The sequence below is a fragment of the Cottoperca gobio genome, chromosome 1 (assembly GCF_900634415.1).
Source record: "Cottoperca gobio chromosome 1, fCotGob3.1, whole genome shotgun sequence".
NCBI classification, from domain to species: Eukaryota; Metazoa; Chordata; class Actinopteri; order Perciformes; family Bovichtidae; genus Cottoperca; species Cottoperca gobio.
Window position 1 is genome coordinate 9,371,373 of NC_041355.1, and position 17,794 is coordinate 9,389,166.

General features: G+C 42.0%; 1 protein-coding gene across 7 annotated transcripts in view; it reads left to right on the forward strand.

Annotated features, from left to right (window-relative positions):
- The window catches only part of dlc1 (DLC1 Rho GTPase activating protein), an 83,921-nt gene extending 71,717 nt beyond the window's left edge, over positions 1–12,204 (forward strand). For all 7 annotated transcript variants that reach the window (XM_029444383.1, XM_029444140.1, XM_029444222.1 and 4 more), the window contains 10 exons: positions 361–2,024; positions 2,783–2,962; positions 4,757–4,916; positions 5,831–6,038; positions 6,457–6,673; positions 7,088–7,202; positions 8,432–8,647; positions 9,725–9,942; positions 10,049–10,222; positions 10,339–12,204. In XM_029444383.1, the coding sequence (XP_029300243.1) occupies positions 361–2,024; positions 2,783–2,962; positions 4,757–4,916; positions 5,831–6,038; positions 6,457–6,673; positions 7,088–7,202; positions 8,432–8,647; positions 9,725–9,942; positions 10,049–10,222; positions 10,339–10,438 (3,252 nt within the window). In that variant the 3' untranslated portion in view covers positions 10,439–12,204. The remainder of the gene's footprint in view (positions 1–360; positions 2,025–2,782; positions 2,963–4,756; positions 4,917–5,830; positions 6,039–6,456; positions 6,674–7,087; positions 7,203–8,431; positions 8,648–9,724; positions 9,943–10,048; positions 10,223–10,338) is intronic.
- Positions 12,205–17,794: the final 5,590 nt, after the last annotated feature.

Consider the following 17,794-nt stretch of genomic DNA (forward strand, 5'->3'; position numbering starts at 1 on the left):
ATATATTAATATATATCTTACCAGAATAATTCCTAATTAGATGTTCTTGCAAAGGTTCTTGTGTTGTGAAGACATTTGACAGCCAGCAGTATATTTCATATAGTTTACAATTGGATAGCTAGATAAATGGAGACAGCACTGTGAATGCGCACAAGGCAAAGAGCAAGTGCAACAGTTATAAAACAAATTCCATAACTCTAGAAAGTTTCCTGGACCACGGTGAGGAATATTGGAAAATAAATGGAAAATGTAGCAGTGCATAATGTCCTCTAACTGTTCCTCTCCCTCCCTCTCCTTTTTCCATCTCTTCTTGCTATTTCTTTCTCCCTGTCCCTTATCCCCTCCTTCTCCCCTCTCCAGAGCGAGGACTCCGATGAGGACGAGCCTTGTGCCATCAGTGGCCGCTGGACCTTCCAGAGGGACAGCAAGCGCTGGTCCCGTATGGACGAACTGGAGGTTTTTTCCACACTACCCGCAGACGCTGACCCACCCCCATTCCCCAAGGACCAAGTATCCCAGAAAGGCAAGCTCGCCTTGCGTGAAGGCAATAGTTCAGAGAGTGTGCTGACTGACCTCAGCGAGCAGCCTGAAGTGGCCTCTATCCACAGCAGCGGGAGTGGAGGAAGAGGAGAAGAGAAGAGCCATGATGCTGCCATGACAAATGAAGCTGTACCCGCTGGTGCCACTCGTGCCAGCTCTGTCGCTAGCATGTGTTCATCCTCGGGCACAGGGGGGTCAGGCTGCGCTAATGAGGACTCTCTGTCTGATGGGATGCCTCCATCGCCCCTGGAGACACTCGGACAGTTCACTTTTGATGTGAAAACAGGGATGGGAGGATTCGGAGGAAGTCTGGACAGAGGAGGTGGCAGCGGCAAAAGCACACGCTCAAGAGCTAAGAGCTTTCTCAAGAGGATGGAGAGTCTGCGACTGCGCAGCGGCACCTCCTCCAAGAGAAAGAAGAAGGGGAGCACCAGCGGGGGGAAGATAGAAATCAGTGGCCCTGTCATCAAAGAGGGTCTGGATGATGACAAGCTGCGAAGACTCAACTGCGTGGACATCTCCAGTATCATCCTAAACCAGAACCTCAATCACCACCACAATCCCATTCAAACTATGACACTTAACCGGAATCGCTCTGTATCCTACTCCACTCAGACCAGCAATGGCAGCACTGGAAGTACTGGGAGCAGCCAGTCTGAAGCTAGCAGTGGAAGTGCAGTGAGCACACCGAGCCCTGTGACTCGCGCTCGCAGCCACAGCACAGCAGCAGGCTCTAGTAAGAGAGGAGGAATGTATTTGGAGGGTTTTGATCCTTTCAGCATTCCCCAACAAGCTTCAGATCGACAGCCAACACCCCCACCCAAATCTGCACCACCCATCCCCTGCCAAGCTAGTAGTGGGATGACAGTCGATGAGCAGAACCACAGGAACAACTGCAGTGTTCAAGACAGTAGCAGACAAGCGGAGGAAGTAGAAGAGGAGGGCGAGGGGGGCATGATCTTGTTCTACTTACCAGAAGGTCACAAGCCTGGGACCTTCCCCAAAGCCCTGCAGGACGGGAGTTCACGCAATAACAATGGGAATGATAACGGGAACTCAGTTATCCTAAGGGGGCGGCAAAGTAGACGCTTGCGGCGTTGCTCTGAAGGCTCCGTTGACAGCCGGCTCAGTTTTTATGACAACGTCCCCTACACTGAGAGGGAGGAGGGAGAGGAGGAAGAGGGGGATGAACGCAAACTGGAGCAAGTGCTGCAACATGTCAGCGGCCTGCAGCGGTTTGTAAATGCCTGGTCAGAGGCTGTGGCCGGCGAAGAGGAGGAAGAGGAGGAGGACGAAGAGGAAGAAGGAGACTCAGATTCAGCACTGGACTCTGCCTCCCCGTGCCCGTCCTCGCCTCTGCAGAACCGGCTGGAGGAGAACGGAAGTGATCAAGACAGCACGGGAAACCCGCTGGGAGAGGGAGAGGAAGGGATGAGAGAGAGAAGGGATTCTGGTGTCGGGGCATCTCTAACCAGAACCAGCAGGTCAGTAAAGAAAAGCTAAACTGTCTTCGTACGAATACATTATAACTATTAAAGGGTTAGTTCACTCAAATTATTTAAATAAAACCTTGTCTACGAGATATCCGTCAAGTATTATACCTTCACCCACTATAATGGTGAATCAAGTTCCCTCTCAAACTTTGTTATAGGGAATATTTCTTCTATAGAAATGAGTTATTCTCCTTTTTGCTGTTTGGGTGACCTGATCCTTTAACAGAGAAAACTATAATTCAAACAAACAGGCTCATGCTTCAGTGGTTTTCTGTAAATCCTCTGCCAAACATTACCTGAATGCATGAAATGCTGAAAGACAACAAAACAATAGAAAGACAAACACTGAGACACCAACAAAAAAAGAGTTTTCCATAGAAAGTGACAGCAAAGGATAAACAGGACGACACGCTGAGACTTACGTAATGCTGCTGGATACTCTGGATGCTCCTTGGTCTCCATGGGGACTGTTGATGTTCCTTTCGGGAATCCACTGGCAGAATTACATGTGGGGGGGCGTACAAGTTTTTACTCTTTAAGACAGTCTCTTGATTGATGTGTACATAAATCCCTGTAATCCCTAAACAGATCACTTGGCACGTAAAACTACAAATACTGTGTGTGGCTTTGTGTTATTTTCTAAGTTTATGTGTACACAAAAGCATGATGCAGATCAAGAGTTAAACTGTTTCTTTTTAATTACATCTCAATTTGTGCTCTCTCCTTCTCTTCCCCTGTACGTACTCCAGACCACAGAAACTCCGCTGGCCGAGCTTCCAGAACTCCCATCGGCCCAGCTTGGCCTCGGCCCAGCTCCAGATCAGCTGCCAGTCTGTGCTACAGATGAATCTGCTCCAGAAGCTTTCCCTGCTGCAGCTCACTGCTCTGCTGGAGAGACACACCCCTACAAACAAACATGGCTTCAGCTGGTGAGTGGACTGGAGGAAAATGAAATGCTTGTGTAAGGGACACAGGGAGTGTTGAGGAGGAGGTCGATTTCATATGGTGATTGTTGGACACACACACTGATGCCTTCTGCGTCTGGATAATTGTTCTTCAGAAGCGATGTCCTCGGATTTATCCTTTCAGCCCTCCATCTATCCATCCAACTGCTACCCCTTTATCCCACCCGTCTCCCAATCCTCTCCATCTGCAGGTTGTTGTATAGTGTGGTGACGGCTGTCCGCAGAGGTCGGGTTTCACATTCTTTTCCCAGGCCCGTAATTGCCGGGAAGGGGCGTACATTGTCTTTTTCTCAACGGGGCAATCATGGCAGTTCACACGCATGGTGTTATAAGAGCTGGAGGCTCGAAAGATCTGTTCTCAACCATTATCCCTCCACCCCTACCTTCTCTAACATTTCTAGACTATCGGTCTGACCATACTTTATTAGCTGCTCATCATAATCCAATGGCACCTAATATCCTCCTGGTTACTGTATCTGCTTTAGGGATTTTACAGTCATTCAGATTTTACGGACATCAGCAGTTACCCAGAACTAATTTGTTTATGTCTCAATAAAGTGTTTACTGTACAAGGGCCCAAAATGAAGTGAAAGATTGTATCATCTTCTTCTGTTTTTCCACTTTTCCTGTTTCTTGTACCCAAGGCCTTCTTTAGGACGGGAATAGAAGGCGTTCTGACAGTCTTATGACAGGCTGGGGCTCTCTGAAAGACAGAGGCCACTTGTTGGCCGCTGGAGGCCCACACATATTCAGAATTCCGGGCCCGGATCATAATATGCTCCCTTTCCATTTGTCCCAAACTCTGGTTCTGAGAAGCGCTCCGAGTCTTGTGAACGGCTGCTTTTATAAAAGATGAGCTTGTCCTGAGTCACTCATAGAGTCACTCTGCTAAACACACTCACACCCATGCAGATAGAAACACAGCCATAAATCTGTGGGTGCATTCTTGTGAAATGGTCGGACTTGCATTTTTTAACACACACACACACACACACACACACACACAGAGTAACAAATAGTGACACAGACATTTTCTGCGGATGTATAAAACAGTCGGATACTCCCCTTTTGACACCGGTCTGTACATCCTACTCCCCCTGTATCCTACCCTCACCCTGTATATCCACCCCTCTCATAAACCTGGAGACAGGCTTCTACAGCTGCTTGGTTTCCTCCTTGCACACGCATAAAACACACACACACACACATTTGGGTACTTTTTTGGAGGCACCAAGAAGTTTATCTACTCCTGGATCCATCTTTTTCATTTAAGATCACATTGTGGTGACATCATTTTTGTCACATGGATTGTCTATGTTGTATTTTTACTATATTGTTTATTCTCAACATCTATTGCACGTCTGTCCGTCCTGGGAGAGGGATCCCTCCTCAGTTGCTCTCCCTGAGGTTTCTTCCATGTTTCCCCCTTTAATTCGGGGTTTATTTTAGGGAGTTTTTCCTTGTACGATGCGACTGCACAGTTTTACATTAGACCTGAACTAAACTACAACCTTTTGAAACATGTCTGAGATTATGACGAATCCATCTTGTGAGTCAACATTTACAATATCAGTTGGTGTTTTTATTACAGAGTAGGTTCTTCATGTAAGACTGAGTAAGAATCCTGGCATGTCATGACATTGTTTGCCTGTTTTGAAGAAATCCTTTTACAACCGTATTGCTAAATTTATATCAAAATTCACTACAATATGTAGCAGACATTGATGAATTATCTTTTCTTGTGCGTGTATGTTGCAGGGCTGTGCCAAAGTTTATGAAGCGGATCAAGGTGCGCGACTACAAAGACAGGAATGTCTTCGGTGTGCCACTACAAGTCATCGTCCAGCGGACAGGCCAGCCCCTCCCTCAGGGAATACAGCAGGCGATGCGCTATTTACGCAACCAGTGCCTCGACCAGGTAACATTAAGCACACAAATAAACACACATATATGGACAGTTGTAGATATAAACTTGTGCATATACTGTAATTGCAGTGTACATATAACGCCAAAGTTGCTGCCAGTCTGTCATTTAGCTTTAAGTACCGTTATCAGTTACAGAGAAAAATAGTGCTGGAGTTAAATAATATTACAATTTTGTCAATGTTCATCCATCATTTCTTTAACAGGATGTTAAATAAGATGTAGCAGTGAATACAGTTCCTTTCTCTCCTCGTTTTTTTTTTCGTCTCTCTGTCACACACACGCTGAAGCATGGAGGTCTGGAGAGAGTCACAGTAGGCAGGTGACCTGTGTGTGTCTGTTTAAACCAGAGACATTATGACACATTTATCTTACTGCTTGTTATGTCAATTCATAAAGGAAAGAAAGAAGGAGCTAGGAGAAAAACAGAAAACAGAGTGATGGTGTTCTATTCAAAGCAGGACAAGGCGCCTCTGTTTGGAAGTGGTGAAAGCTCATGGAAAATATTCAGGCTTTTCCTCCCCAACATTGCCATTTCATACAGCCTTAAAAGGCCACTGATGAGGTCCTACACAATATTCAGTAGAAGGATGCCTACTGGGTGTCATGGGAGCTAAATACAGTCAACAGGATCTGCTGTGATGTAACCGTATTGACTGTAAGCTCTGGATTTGGGGATAAGTCATAATATTATTTTTCAATGATAACAGTCTGCAGCTTTAAAATACTTTTTTTTGTATGTGCTGTGGGCAAATAATCCTTTTTGATACGCCTTCAGGATCAAACTTTGACCTCATGGTAATCACTGAGACGAATGAGGGAATTATAGTTCAAAGAGGACAGACCAGGTTTCTGTGTATGTATGCATGATGTAACTATTTCTCTCTTTGTCCCTCACTTTTTGTCCAGGTGGGTCTTTTCAGGAAATCTGGCGTTAAATCTCGTATCCAAGCTCTTCGCCAGATGAACGAGGCGAGCGGCGCAGATGGGGGAGGAGTCAACTACGACAGCCAATCGGCATATGACGTTGCAGACATGCTTAAGCAGTACTTCAGAGATTTGCCAGAACCCCTGCTCACTAGCAAACTGTCTGAGACATTCCTCCAGATTTATCAATGTAAGAAAACACAGACACGTACATTCAAAGTATAAACAAAATCTTGTCGAGACAATGCATGCCTTTACTTCACATATACAGCCACACATCTGTAAGAGGATTGCATTCTGTAATACACAACATGGTATTGTTTTAGAGCTGTAGATGCTTGCCTGCCATAAAGCTAGAAATTGTGAAACCTTAAAAAAACTAAACAAAGAAGATGAGTGCAGGAAATGCCTGTGGAATGAGGTGATGTAAGTGATTGGTTCATCCCACTTAGGTCGAGACACATCCCATCATGGCTCATTCCTCGCTCAAACTCGAGCATAAGTTAACCAGCAGACACAAAGATGACATCATGTTGCATGCCAGTGGGTTCTTTTTCTGCATGTGATATTAAAAAACGAGCCATGACCTCCTCCCTTTTCCTCTCCAGACATGCCTAAAGAGCTCCGTCTGCAGGCAGCGCGTGCCGCCGTGCTGCTGCTTCCTGATGAGAACCGCGAGGCACTGCGGACGCTGCTGTGTCTGCTGAGCGACGTGACAGCCAGCGTGTCTGAGAACCAGATGACTCCCACCAACCTCGCTGTTTGTCTGGCCCCGTCCCTCTTCCACCTCAACACCCTGCGCCGCAAGGAGAGCTCCTCGCCAAGGTGCGTGTCTGTGCCTCTCCACTTTAATCAGCTCATTTGAATTATATCATTCCCTTTATTTTGATTGCCATCACTGATACATGAAATATGTTGTACATTCTCAAAACAGAAAAGTGTCAATCTAAAGAAAGAGCCGGATACTGTTGATGGAGGATAGAGAAGAAAGGGGGAGAGGGGAGGAAGGGAGAGAGACAGAGGAAATAGCACGGTTACATCAACATCTTACCTTATTAGGAAACATATTCCACTTTAAGCTAAAAAGAGATTTCATCAGGTGTACACGGCAAAACTTGTTCTTTCATTCCGCCCTAAACGCCAGGCGCTTCCTCTGCCCTCTCTTAAGCCCACTGTCTCGATGATGGAGGCTGTAACTAATCTTGTCATCCTCTTTTTCCTCCTCTCTCTTGGTCAAAGGGTGATGAACAGGAAGCCGACACTGGGAAAGCCGGACCAGAGAGATCTGAATGAGAACCTGGCTGCCACTCACGGCCTGGCACACATGATCCAGGAGTGCAGCAAACTCTTCCGGGTCAGTAGTGAACAACACTGAAACTAACTGTGCACTCTTAAAGTTAAAGTTGAGGTGAAAATGAAGAATGGTTTACTGATTTGGTCATATGTGGCAAACCGTTGCAGGCCTGTCTGCTGACAGAATGAATGTCACCTCTCTGTACCAAACACCTTGTGTCCCTGTGTGTCCTGTGAACAAACATAGTCCCTATCAAATAACTCATTGATCCAATTCAAGCTGACATTTGCTCAAGCAATGTTATCATTACATAAGGTAAATGGGCCAACTGTTTCAAACGCCCCCCGTTTGTGTAGAACAAGACTTACCTGCACGTGTCTGTCCATATAAACCAAACTCAAGCATTTGTGAAAGAAGTTCAAATACAGCATAAACTGTCAAACCCATAAATCAGCCCGTGCAGTGTGGCTCCGTGCGTCAACAGGGAGGGCCCTTGAATGGATAAACAGGAAATAATCAGCAAACTACACTATTACTAATCCAATTTCAATCCCATTCAGCCTAAAATGTCGCTCTGCCCTGGTCAGTCTTCTCTGACATGCTACAGTAAATGCTAAGAGGCTGCATACTGTGGGTCATTAGTGTTGAGTTTAATTGCATTGCTTTCTGGCTTCCTGTCATGTCTCATCACACAGAAAGTAAACTCAATTACCTCTCATTTATTTTATTTTTAATTTGATTTATATTTGCTCGCGGAGGTCCACAAAAGGATATGAAATATAAAGCCATGTAATTTGCCCCTTTTATTTAGTGACGGCCCTTTTATTATCAAATGAAAATGCTTTTCTTAGACTGTAATATTGTTAGTGTTCCATTCATTCTGAAAGATGACCCACGCAAACACAATGAGAATGAGCAAGATAAAAAAAGGATGTGGTGTATTTCTGTTTTTAATAGTTTGGCATCCTTGTACAAGTTGTGCTTTGTACAGTTTTCCATTAATTAAGGGGGAACTAATGTAATCAGGGTGCAGATGCCTGACAAAAACAAAACCTTAAGTAGAGACTTAGTGCTGATCACTCTTAACGTAGGATATTTGTAACTTAAAGATCGCCTCCAAACGTGTTTTTAAGACACATGAAAATGCTCTGATTTGAATAATAATTGCTCTCTGATATGATTCTTATACATTTAACTATTTAAAAAAAATCTTTGAATTAAATCTACTCCTTTTCTCTTGTTGGAAAAATCACAAGACTCATCGTCCTCTCTCTCCTCCCGTCCCACAGATCCCAGAGGAGATGAATCGCTGCAGGAACTCCTACGTGGAGCAGGCGCTGCTGCCGAGACGTTTGGACGACCTCGCAGGTGAAGAGGCCGGGCATGGAGGTCACAGGGCCTTCCTCCGGGACAGCCTGGACGCCCTACTCAAAGACGCCAAGGACAAGTTTAAAGGTTACGACAGCTGCTCCACACCCGAGCACGCCGAGCTGGCCTGTAGGAAGGTAAGCCCACTTTGTTTATTCATCAACTCACTATAGTTCATTTTTGAAAGAAACACTTTGTTCAGTCCATATGGCTTTCAGTGCGCTTGTTCGTGGCAGAGGAATTCCTCAAAGATGAATTAATGAGAAAGAAAAAAGAATCAGTTTTAGTGTATAAACACGCCACCATTCATAAAGCACACACTGTCTTTTTAGCTATCTGTGTTTCCTGTCTTCTCCTTTCCCATTCGTGTCTGCCTTTCCCTCTCTGCTGCTTCTCTAAATATCGAGTGGAAAACCAGCAGTTAGGGTTTCCTGTATAGAAACACATCCGTGTGAAAGTGGCCTGGCCCTTGGCTGCTCATTCCCACATCAGTACTGGACTCTATCCCAGAATGACATCAGCCTGACACACAAACATACACAAGCTCACCATTATCCCAGGCCTACATTTCCTGTGTCTAGTGTGCAAGGGCCCTGTATGAGGTTATCTTTTGCTCCAGTTTGAGAGTCACACGGCTGCAGAGTGTTCGTTATCATCTGATGGCAGAGCGGAGCAGCTGACTTGGCTAAAGGGCATGGGGAGGTTTTGAATCACAGCCTCACTGTTGTGCATAAAATGATGGCTGGAATACCACTTCTAATTGTTGTATATATGACTAGATTAGATGACTGATTCGATTCGATTATTCTAAAGGAAGCTTCTGAACACTTGCATAAGACATTTGAAGTTCATCTCGCACTGTGACAGATTTTGAGATAAGTTTGTTTATCATTGGGTTAGCAAAGAGAACTGTGAAACTTAGTATTTAAATATGAGACTTTTTCAAAATACACCCATATGGAGAAAAATAAAACTACTTAATGATCACCCTGGCCTTCCTTCAGGCGTCCCTGCAAGGTGTTAAAACGCTGAACCATGAACCACATTGCCCCTGGTTTGTGCCCGCCGGGGACATTTGTTGCGTGTCTTTCCTAATCATTCTGTCATCCCTCTGCTTTCGGCTACCAAATACAGGCGTGAAATGCAGCTAAATAATTATAGTTTAAAAAAGAACTGCATGCTAAGTCTTTGTGTCTTTGCATGTGTTTTTCCAGGTGCACGACGGCTTTCCACTGCGGCTGTGGAAGGTGACCGTGGAGGTGCCTACGACTCCCGAGGAGGTTCTGACGCGAGTGCTGCGGGAGCAGGGCTACTGGGACGAGGACCTGCTCGAGAGCCGGGTGGTGGAGACTCTGGATGAGAGGACGGAGGTCTACCAGTATGTCAGGAACACCATGGCTCCACATCCCACCAGAGACCACCTGGTGCTCAGGTAGACATTAGCCCCGTTTCCTTCTCGTCCTCCCCGACTCTCTCACTTCTCTCTTTGTCTTCATCTTTTTCGTTTTTTAATCCAAACGTATTACTCTCTCTACCAGAACATGGGTAACGGACCTGCCAAAGGGAGCGTGTGCACTGGTGTGTACATCTGTGGACCATGAAGGCGCACCCGTTGTAGGCGTCCGGGCCAATGTCCTCACCTCACGCTACTTCATCGAGCCCTGTGGAACCAACAAATCCAGACTCACACATATTTCCAGGAACGACTGCAGGTGAGTGAATGACAAATTGGGGATTATATTAAGTGCTAGTTGTGTAGTCATTCAATGTCTTCATTTTTACACGGTGACACAATGAGCTCACAACATGTCTCTTTCTCTTTTTTCAGGGGTCGTTTCCCAGAGTGGTACAATAAACTGTATGGGCACTTGTGTGCTGCTGAGGTGGCGCGGATACGTGACTCATTCACCGTGCCCATGGACAAATAAGAAAGCAGTGTGAAATTTGGGCGACAGCAGACTCAACAGAATAACAGAACATACTTTGGATCCTACAGAGGACTTAAAATGACTCATTCCAACAGAGAGGTAGATGGGGTCCAAGCCTATCAACACTCACATTTAAAGGACAAATCCTGGATCCTGGTTTGAAGGATTTTTTTTGCTCTGATTTTGTTACAACAGACTGATGTTATCGTCTAAAAGTGTTCTGTTGGGGCTCTCAGTGTGCTGCCAGGAGGACTTGTGTCACACAAACATTTATCTGGGCCAAAGGAGATGATGTCGCTGATACAGGATGTGAGGTTTATCCAAAGGGTGCTATTGCTTCTGAGAAGCAAGGGTGTGTGTGTGTGTGTGTGTGTGTGTGTGTGTGTGTGTGTTCAAAGCAACAAGTGGTTAATAAATACATATTCCTCGCACTGGTTTCCAGTGACAGCATAATTTGTACATACAGTATTCTGTTCACAGTAATGGTTCGTGTCCGTCTTGTGTTACCTCTGTCCCTTTTTTCTGTTACGGCGAGGCACAGGAGGAATAGTAGACAATATTTTGGTTAGTTGATTGATGAATCCATGGGCGAAGAAAGATGCGAATGTGCCAGTAATATGTAGAGTGAGTAGAGACAATAGACGGGATGTAGTGAGCTGACAGGTGGGTGAAAGCAGGGTTTTAGGATTTCAGTAGAGGAGGGCAAAGACGGATGAGAGATGGTGGCTGGCACACCAACAAGAGAAGGAACGATCAAAGAAACGGCGTCATTTACTAACATACGAATAGTTGTTCTTGAATATACATGGGTAACTATGCTTGAAACAAGGCATAGTGCTAAATGCCAATAATTCAACAACAGTAAGAGCTGATAAGAAACTGTTTGTGACTGAGGCTCAGTTTTAGAGACAGGGAATGTTGCATATGTTACAGGATCACACCAATGAAGCTAGAATTTAAGACCAACAGATCTACAATAATGGACCAAAAATTAAAAAGATAAAACATGTAGCTTTCCCATATTGAGCTTTTCCTTCCTATAAAAAATGTGTTTAAAGTCGTATTGTGTATTGAGCACAGTCAATTCACTTTTTATTTGTTGTTGTTGTAGGCCGGACATCACTTGTATACATTTTTGAAAATTCACAATTATTTTGATGTACATGAGCAAGAAAAAAACAATGCACTGTTCTGACTTGCAACAGTAACCTCTGGCTAGTCCTATAAAAGATGAGAAGGAAACAGAGAAAACATTGTCCTTTTATAAAGGTGGAGATTTTACAGGTTTTACTGTAAAGAAGAGGGCAGATTGAATGTTTGTGTGATTTCAAAGGAAGGAAAACGATCTTTGTGTAAGCTTCTTTCTCTGTACTGTCCTGTCAGTGTTTTAAAAGAAGTAAGAGATTTAGGTCCTTTATAACCTTCTTCATTCATAACACTCGCGCTTCAATCTGAGGGCGCGCATTTTTCGTGTTGTCGTATGATTAATATGCTAAGCCATTGTTCATATCGTAAATGTCTGTACCTTTAACCGTGTCTCTGCCAAATAATAACGCATGACATTTACAGTTAATTTAAAACAAATATATTTATACCTCAGATATGTTTGTTTTGTATCATACCATTTTATTTTATTGTAAATGTTAAGCTTTGTGTTACAGAAATGAACAAATGTTTTATCTTTTTTATTAATATTATTTCTGTACAGGTTAATCAAAGTGCACTATTAAATGTATTAAAATAAAAAAATGTTTCATTTGTTAACACTCAAGTTTGTTCTGGGTGCTTACACGTGCATGGGGCGTATCAACTGGCTCGTGATGATCTCACTTGTTGTCTTGTTTCTTACATAACAGTTTCATATAGCAAAGGACAATGGAGTCTGTTGTACCACAGCTGGCCTGCTCTGGACCCAGCAGACTCGCAAGGAGGGGAGCAGTCATGCAGCAAAGAAGGGGGTTCAAGGGTCGGCATGGGGGGCTAACGTACCCCTTTGTTTATAATCACAAAACGAGAAGATGCCTCATGTAGGAAGAAAAACCTTTTTTCCGTGCATGTACGAAGCTGTCACATGTTTTGTTCACGCTTTGCTGTTATCCATACACTTGAATTATTATGATCTATACATTTGGACTGCGTTTTACATAACTCAAGGTACTTTCCACACATGCTCCACAAGTGTTAACTTGACTGTGACAGCCCACCGCTAACTTGAGCCAAGACGACACATTTACATTTTGTGCTTGCATACTCGCTCACTTTTTTTTCTAGTGGACCATTAACACTTCCCGTACTCAGGAATTAGAGATTAACCAGAGCTTTCAAAAGACTCTTATGAAACCGCAGATATGTGTATGTTCTTGCCTTTGATTTTGTAATGAGCATTCAACAGATTTGCCTTTTACCTTTTGTTCGAATAATAGATGATAATAAACCTTTACTGGAAAATGATGTTCATATATCTCTCTCTTTTTCTATTTCTCCTTTTCTCTGTGTGTGTCTGCGCACACTCACTCCAATTGCCGGTATGTTTTTGCATGCACATGTGTGCTGGGAACCCAAACACCTCTGGGAGATTATGCAGAGCCAGATAAGGCTGACCAGGAGTCAGCACCAGGGCTGCATTCCTGCGCCGTTGTTTGAGAATCAGACGCAGAAAGTTTCCCACATTGCAAAGTGCATACATCCGTGTGTGTGTGTGTGTGTGTGTGTGTGTGTGTGTGTGTGTGTGTGTGTGTGTGTGTGTCTGCGCACATTTCTTCTTCCAGTTTGTCAAGCATTTATAATAAATGCTGTACTCAGTTTGCAACAGAACAGTGTGAAGGTATAGCTGGATATATACAAGGTGTGATTTGTGTATTCTTTTATATTCTGGTTTTCTTTTCCTCCTGAACCAGATATTATCAGCACAACTAGCCCGTTTATTGTTTTAACTAAATGATAGAAAGGGTGCAGTAAGACTGATAGAATGCTCATCTAATTTCTAATGTTATATGTACCTGTAAAGCATCTTTGAGTACCTTTTTAAAAGCGCTATAAATAAAATGTATTATTATTATTATTATTATAGATGACACCAGGCTGCAAAGCTAAAGGGCAATACACTTGAAATTATGCAAACAATCACATTTCTCTGCATCATGCACATGCTCATTTGTCTTGGTTGCACATTTGCCTGGCGTATGCACAAAACAGTTAACACCAGCAGCGCTATCCTGCTCATTATACATTGTTTTATGCATCACATCATATTGTGCAGTTACAGTAAAACAGTACAAACCAACACGAACCGTTAGTGCTTCACAAGAAATCCGGCGTGCCAAATATCTGACAGGAACTCTGGGTCACACATCTTCATCTGGACTGGAAGGCTCTGATGGATTACTTGGTGTTGTTGTCGCAACAGAAATGGTATGTCGTCATAGATAACACCTCGTTTTAAGAGTCAACATGGAAAAAGAACAGCAGAGAATAAAGTGACACAATGTTTCTACACTTGACCTCATATCATTCCTCATCATATCTCCATATTCCAGAAATTCCAAGGGCTGGTAGTAAAGTTTTTAATCGGGGGGGAAAAAACAGATATGTCCGTCTGTCCTCAAATACAAAATTAAGTTTGTGTAAAAAAACTCCTAGACACAATTTCACACACACAGTTTGGTTGTTTTAATGTCACTGGTGTCCCATTCCTGATATGGCAGTGTGTATGTCCATGTGTGTACGCACATTGTGTGTGAGTGTGACAGACGGAGAGAAAGAAAGTGGCAACAAGATGAGGATGTACCACCATGAACATTCTTCGCTACGTGGGTATTAAAGATGTTTAATTTACTGCTTCACTTCAATTATGTTCTTATTTAACCTGTGTGGCACAAAGGATGGATTGAACACATCCAGTAGATGCCTTGTTGAAATGTCTCAGGCCAAACACAGGGGGTCACTGATGTTACTTCAAGTCACAACTTGTTAACAAATGTTAGTATTTTATAGTTCAACACTGTCCTCTGGTGGTTGTTTGGAATACACACTGGCTCCAAACTCCCTTAAACACATTGAATTTAAATAAGGTTCTAAGGCACTAAAATATACATTAAATTGCTTCTGCATATATTTTATTAGCAATTTACAAGTGACACAAATTCAACGACGCTAGGTCATTTTTTATGATAAAAATATACATATTTCCTCTGAAGCCTAAACTTTTAAATACATTTTAGTAAACAATATTAAGGTGAGTGTAAGTGAAGGGTATTTAGAATCTGAATCAGAAATTCTTTATTAGTCCCACAACGGGGAATTTTATGTTGTTACAGCAAAAGAACAAGAAAGTAAAGTGGCGAGTACACAATAGTTAAATAGAATACAATAATAGAGTAACAGTAGTATAAGTACACAGTCGTTGTAAAACTTGTAAAAGTGAATATTGTACATTGCAGTGATAATTGCACAACAGTGGTGGAATAGTCAGTTCAAAGTTCAGAGAGCCAATTAACTCACTAACAATAAGAATATACAAGTGACACAGTAAAAAGAAATACGTTGACAGTTTATGACCACTGGGGTCTCCTCTAACTTCAGTTCCTCAAATGTTGGTTAAGTCTGTATAAATGATGGCTTGGTTGTTTTGTTTATGTTTAACTTGTTTGATTCATTTGTAAAACAAAGAAATGTATAGCTGTACATACTATATGCATTTTATTGCCTATATTTTTTCCAAGTTCTGTCCACTCATTTCTGAATTGTTATGTCATACATCCCCTTAAGAAGCTTTTTTGTAAATTGTTACATATTCCAATAAAACTGCCTGCCAGTGTCTTTGTGGAACAGTGGACCACTTCGACCACCAGAGGGCAGTGTCGCTCCACAGTATACAAAGCTGAATCATGCTCACGCCTTGTTTGGCCTCATATGACCTACATTTACTCAAGCGCTGTAGTTAGGTAGGCTGCACATTTTTATTTGGGAATTTGCATTTTATGCTAATTTAAAATGTAAATAATGTACTTTTTACTCCACTACATTTATCTGACAGCTTTAGTTTACAGATTACAGTTTCTCTTCCCCTACCTGTCCAGTGAAAACCATGTATCTCCAGATTATGGATGTGTGTGATAAACTGAGGGTGTGTTCCTTTATGAGCTGAAAAATCCTCCTGCTTCTTGGGCTAAATAAACAAAAACCTCTTGAAACAGCTGGAAAATGCATCGTCACAAAGCTGGAAACAGGCCTGTTTTTCTGAGCTCATGAAAAGTTGACTTTTTAGAGATACGTGGTTCTCTCAGGACAGCGATGCTACAAACATATGATGATTTTATAGATCATTATTTTATAGATTAAACAACCCAACAGTATATAAAGGAGTTTAAATATCTACAGCAGTAAAATACAGCTTACACATTATGCAGCAGTAATATTAATTAATAAAACATATATATTTATAACAGTTAAACAGTGACAGGGAACATTTAACTGCAAAAAATTTCTGATTATACTTACATACTTTTAACGATGCAGGACTTTTACTTGTTTCACCCCTGCATACAACCTCAGCTACATTATGCAAAGCCTTTCCAACCATTATAGCGCTACATAAATAAATAATTAGAAGGATGAGGATTAACAGTGGTAGAAACACAGATGATCTTTTTAGTGTGACATCACACTATACATTATATGCCTGTTTAAGGTCACAATTCACAGAAAAGCAAAAAGCCATTTAACATATCTGATCAACATTCAGATATGTATGTACATATCTAATTTGCATAAGAAGTTTTGATGCGTATTTTGTTGTTTTTGTTATTTTGCTATTTAATTTGTTTTTCTGCTGTTCGGTTCACTAGATTGTCATTGATTGTATTGCTTCTTTTTTCATTGATAATTATCACATAACTCTCAACAGAAGTGACGCACAGCACATCATGTGTTTCCTCAAGACCAAAGCTGTTTTTATGACCTAAATTTGATTAAATTGTTTTTTGTTGTTTACTGAAGGAATGTTTAATTTAAGTCCAATTTAAATCAAATAAATATGTTTCATGCAGGTGAATTTCATAAATGAATTGAACCCATCCTTGACCTGCTGGTGGATTATTTAATAGGTCTGCACCAGCATCAAGACATCATAAGGTCATTTGCTTTTGCAATTTTCATTTTCTATTTGACATGTTGCTATCTTTATCTTCTGTGTTGTACAAAGCAACGCCGTGGTTATGGGTCAGCAGAAGCCCATGACTCCAGGAGATGACAGGTGGTGATGGGAGGTGACAGACAGTGCAACATGTTATCGTGACAGCAGATCTGCAGTAAGCCTCTCTTGTGACTAAACTATACTGGGTTTTAAGAAAAGGGAGGATTTGTGGTGGTTTTCTGCAAAGACGAATAAAATAAATGTTGCAGTCGAAGGACCAATCTGTAATTATTGATCTTTACATTTACATTCATACATTTTATTGAAGAGTTGGACTTATGAATAGAATCAAATAAAACTTTATTATCTTTGGCTCACCAAAACACGGGAGCAGCACAAGAACATGAAACACAAAAATAACAGGCAACATGTACGACAAATGTGGCAACAAAACAAAAAACTAAAACAAGCCTACCTGCACTACAGTACACAAAGAACAAATGTATCCAAAGGTGAAAGGTTAAATTGACATTCAGTGCCTATGGCCTGCGGCTTTATGCGTAATGCAGGGTTTAGGGCCAAATTAAAGAATTTGAAAGTAGATGAATGTAAGGCTCTTTTATTTAATCATCTTCAGCAAGTATCAGGCTAATGTATGCATTTTATACATTTATTGATAAACATCACAAATCAGATATATAATACTAGACACAAAATTGACTCTATAAGGCAATAAAGTGTCCAGTCAATCCGTGGAAGTACTGCATTGATTTTTCCCCTTTTCCTTATTTGTGCAAACTTTTCTCACACAAACAGAAGATGCACATAAAAGAATAACATGAAAGTGATCACGTGATAAAAAAGAAAGTGGGAAATAATAGGTTCGGCACAGCCTGGAAAGATAAAATGAAGGTGTTACAACATCTTATTACATAACCAGTTTTGAGAGGGGGCTTCTGGGAAAGTTTTCTGGCACCTCCAAATGATGGATCAATATATCAACACAGATTTATATTATATGTTTTTCTTATATTGTATTGTTTTATATTATTGTTACAGCCTCAGGGGATATAAAAACAGAGGACTCTGGGAAAAATGGGAGCGCTGTAAACTGGCAGTCAACTTTACTACGTCCTTTCCGTAGTTATGAAACTTTCAGGCGCAGGTTTTGTAACCGAGACGTCCTGACCAATCAGGGCACGAGTTTGCTGTTCACGTGACGG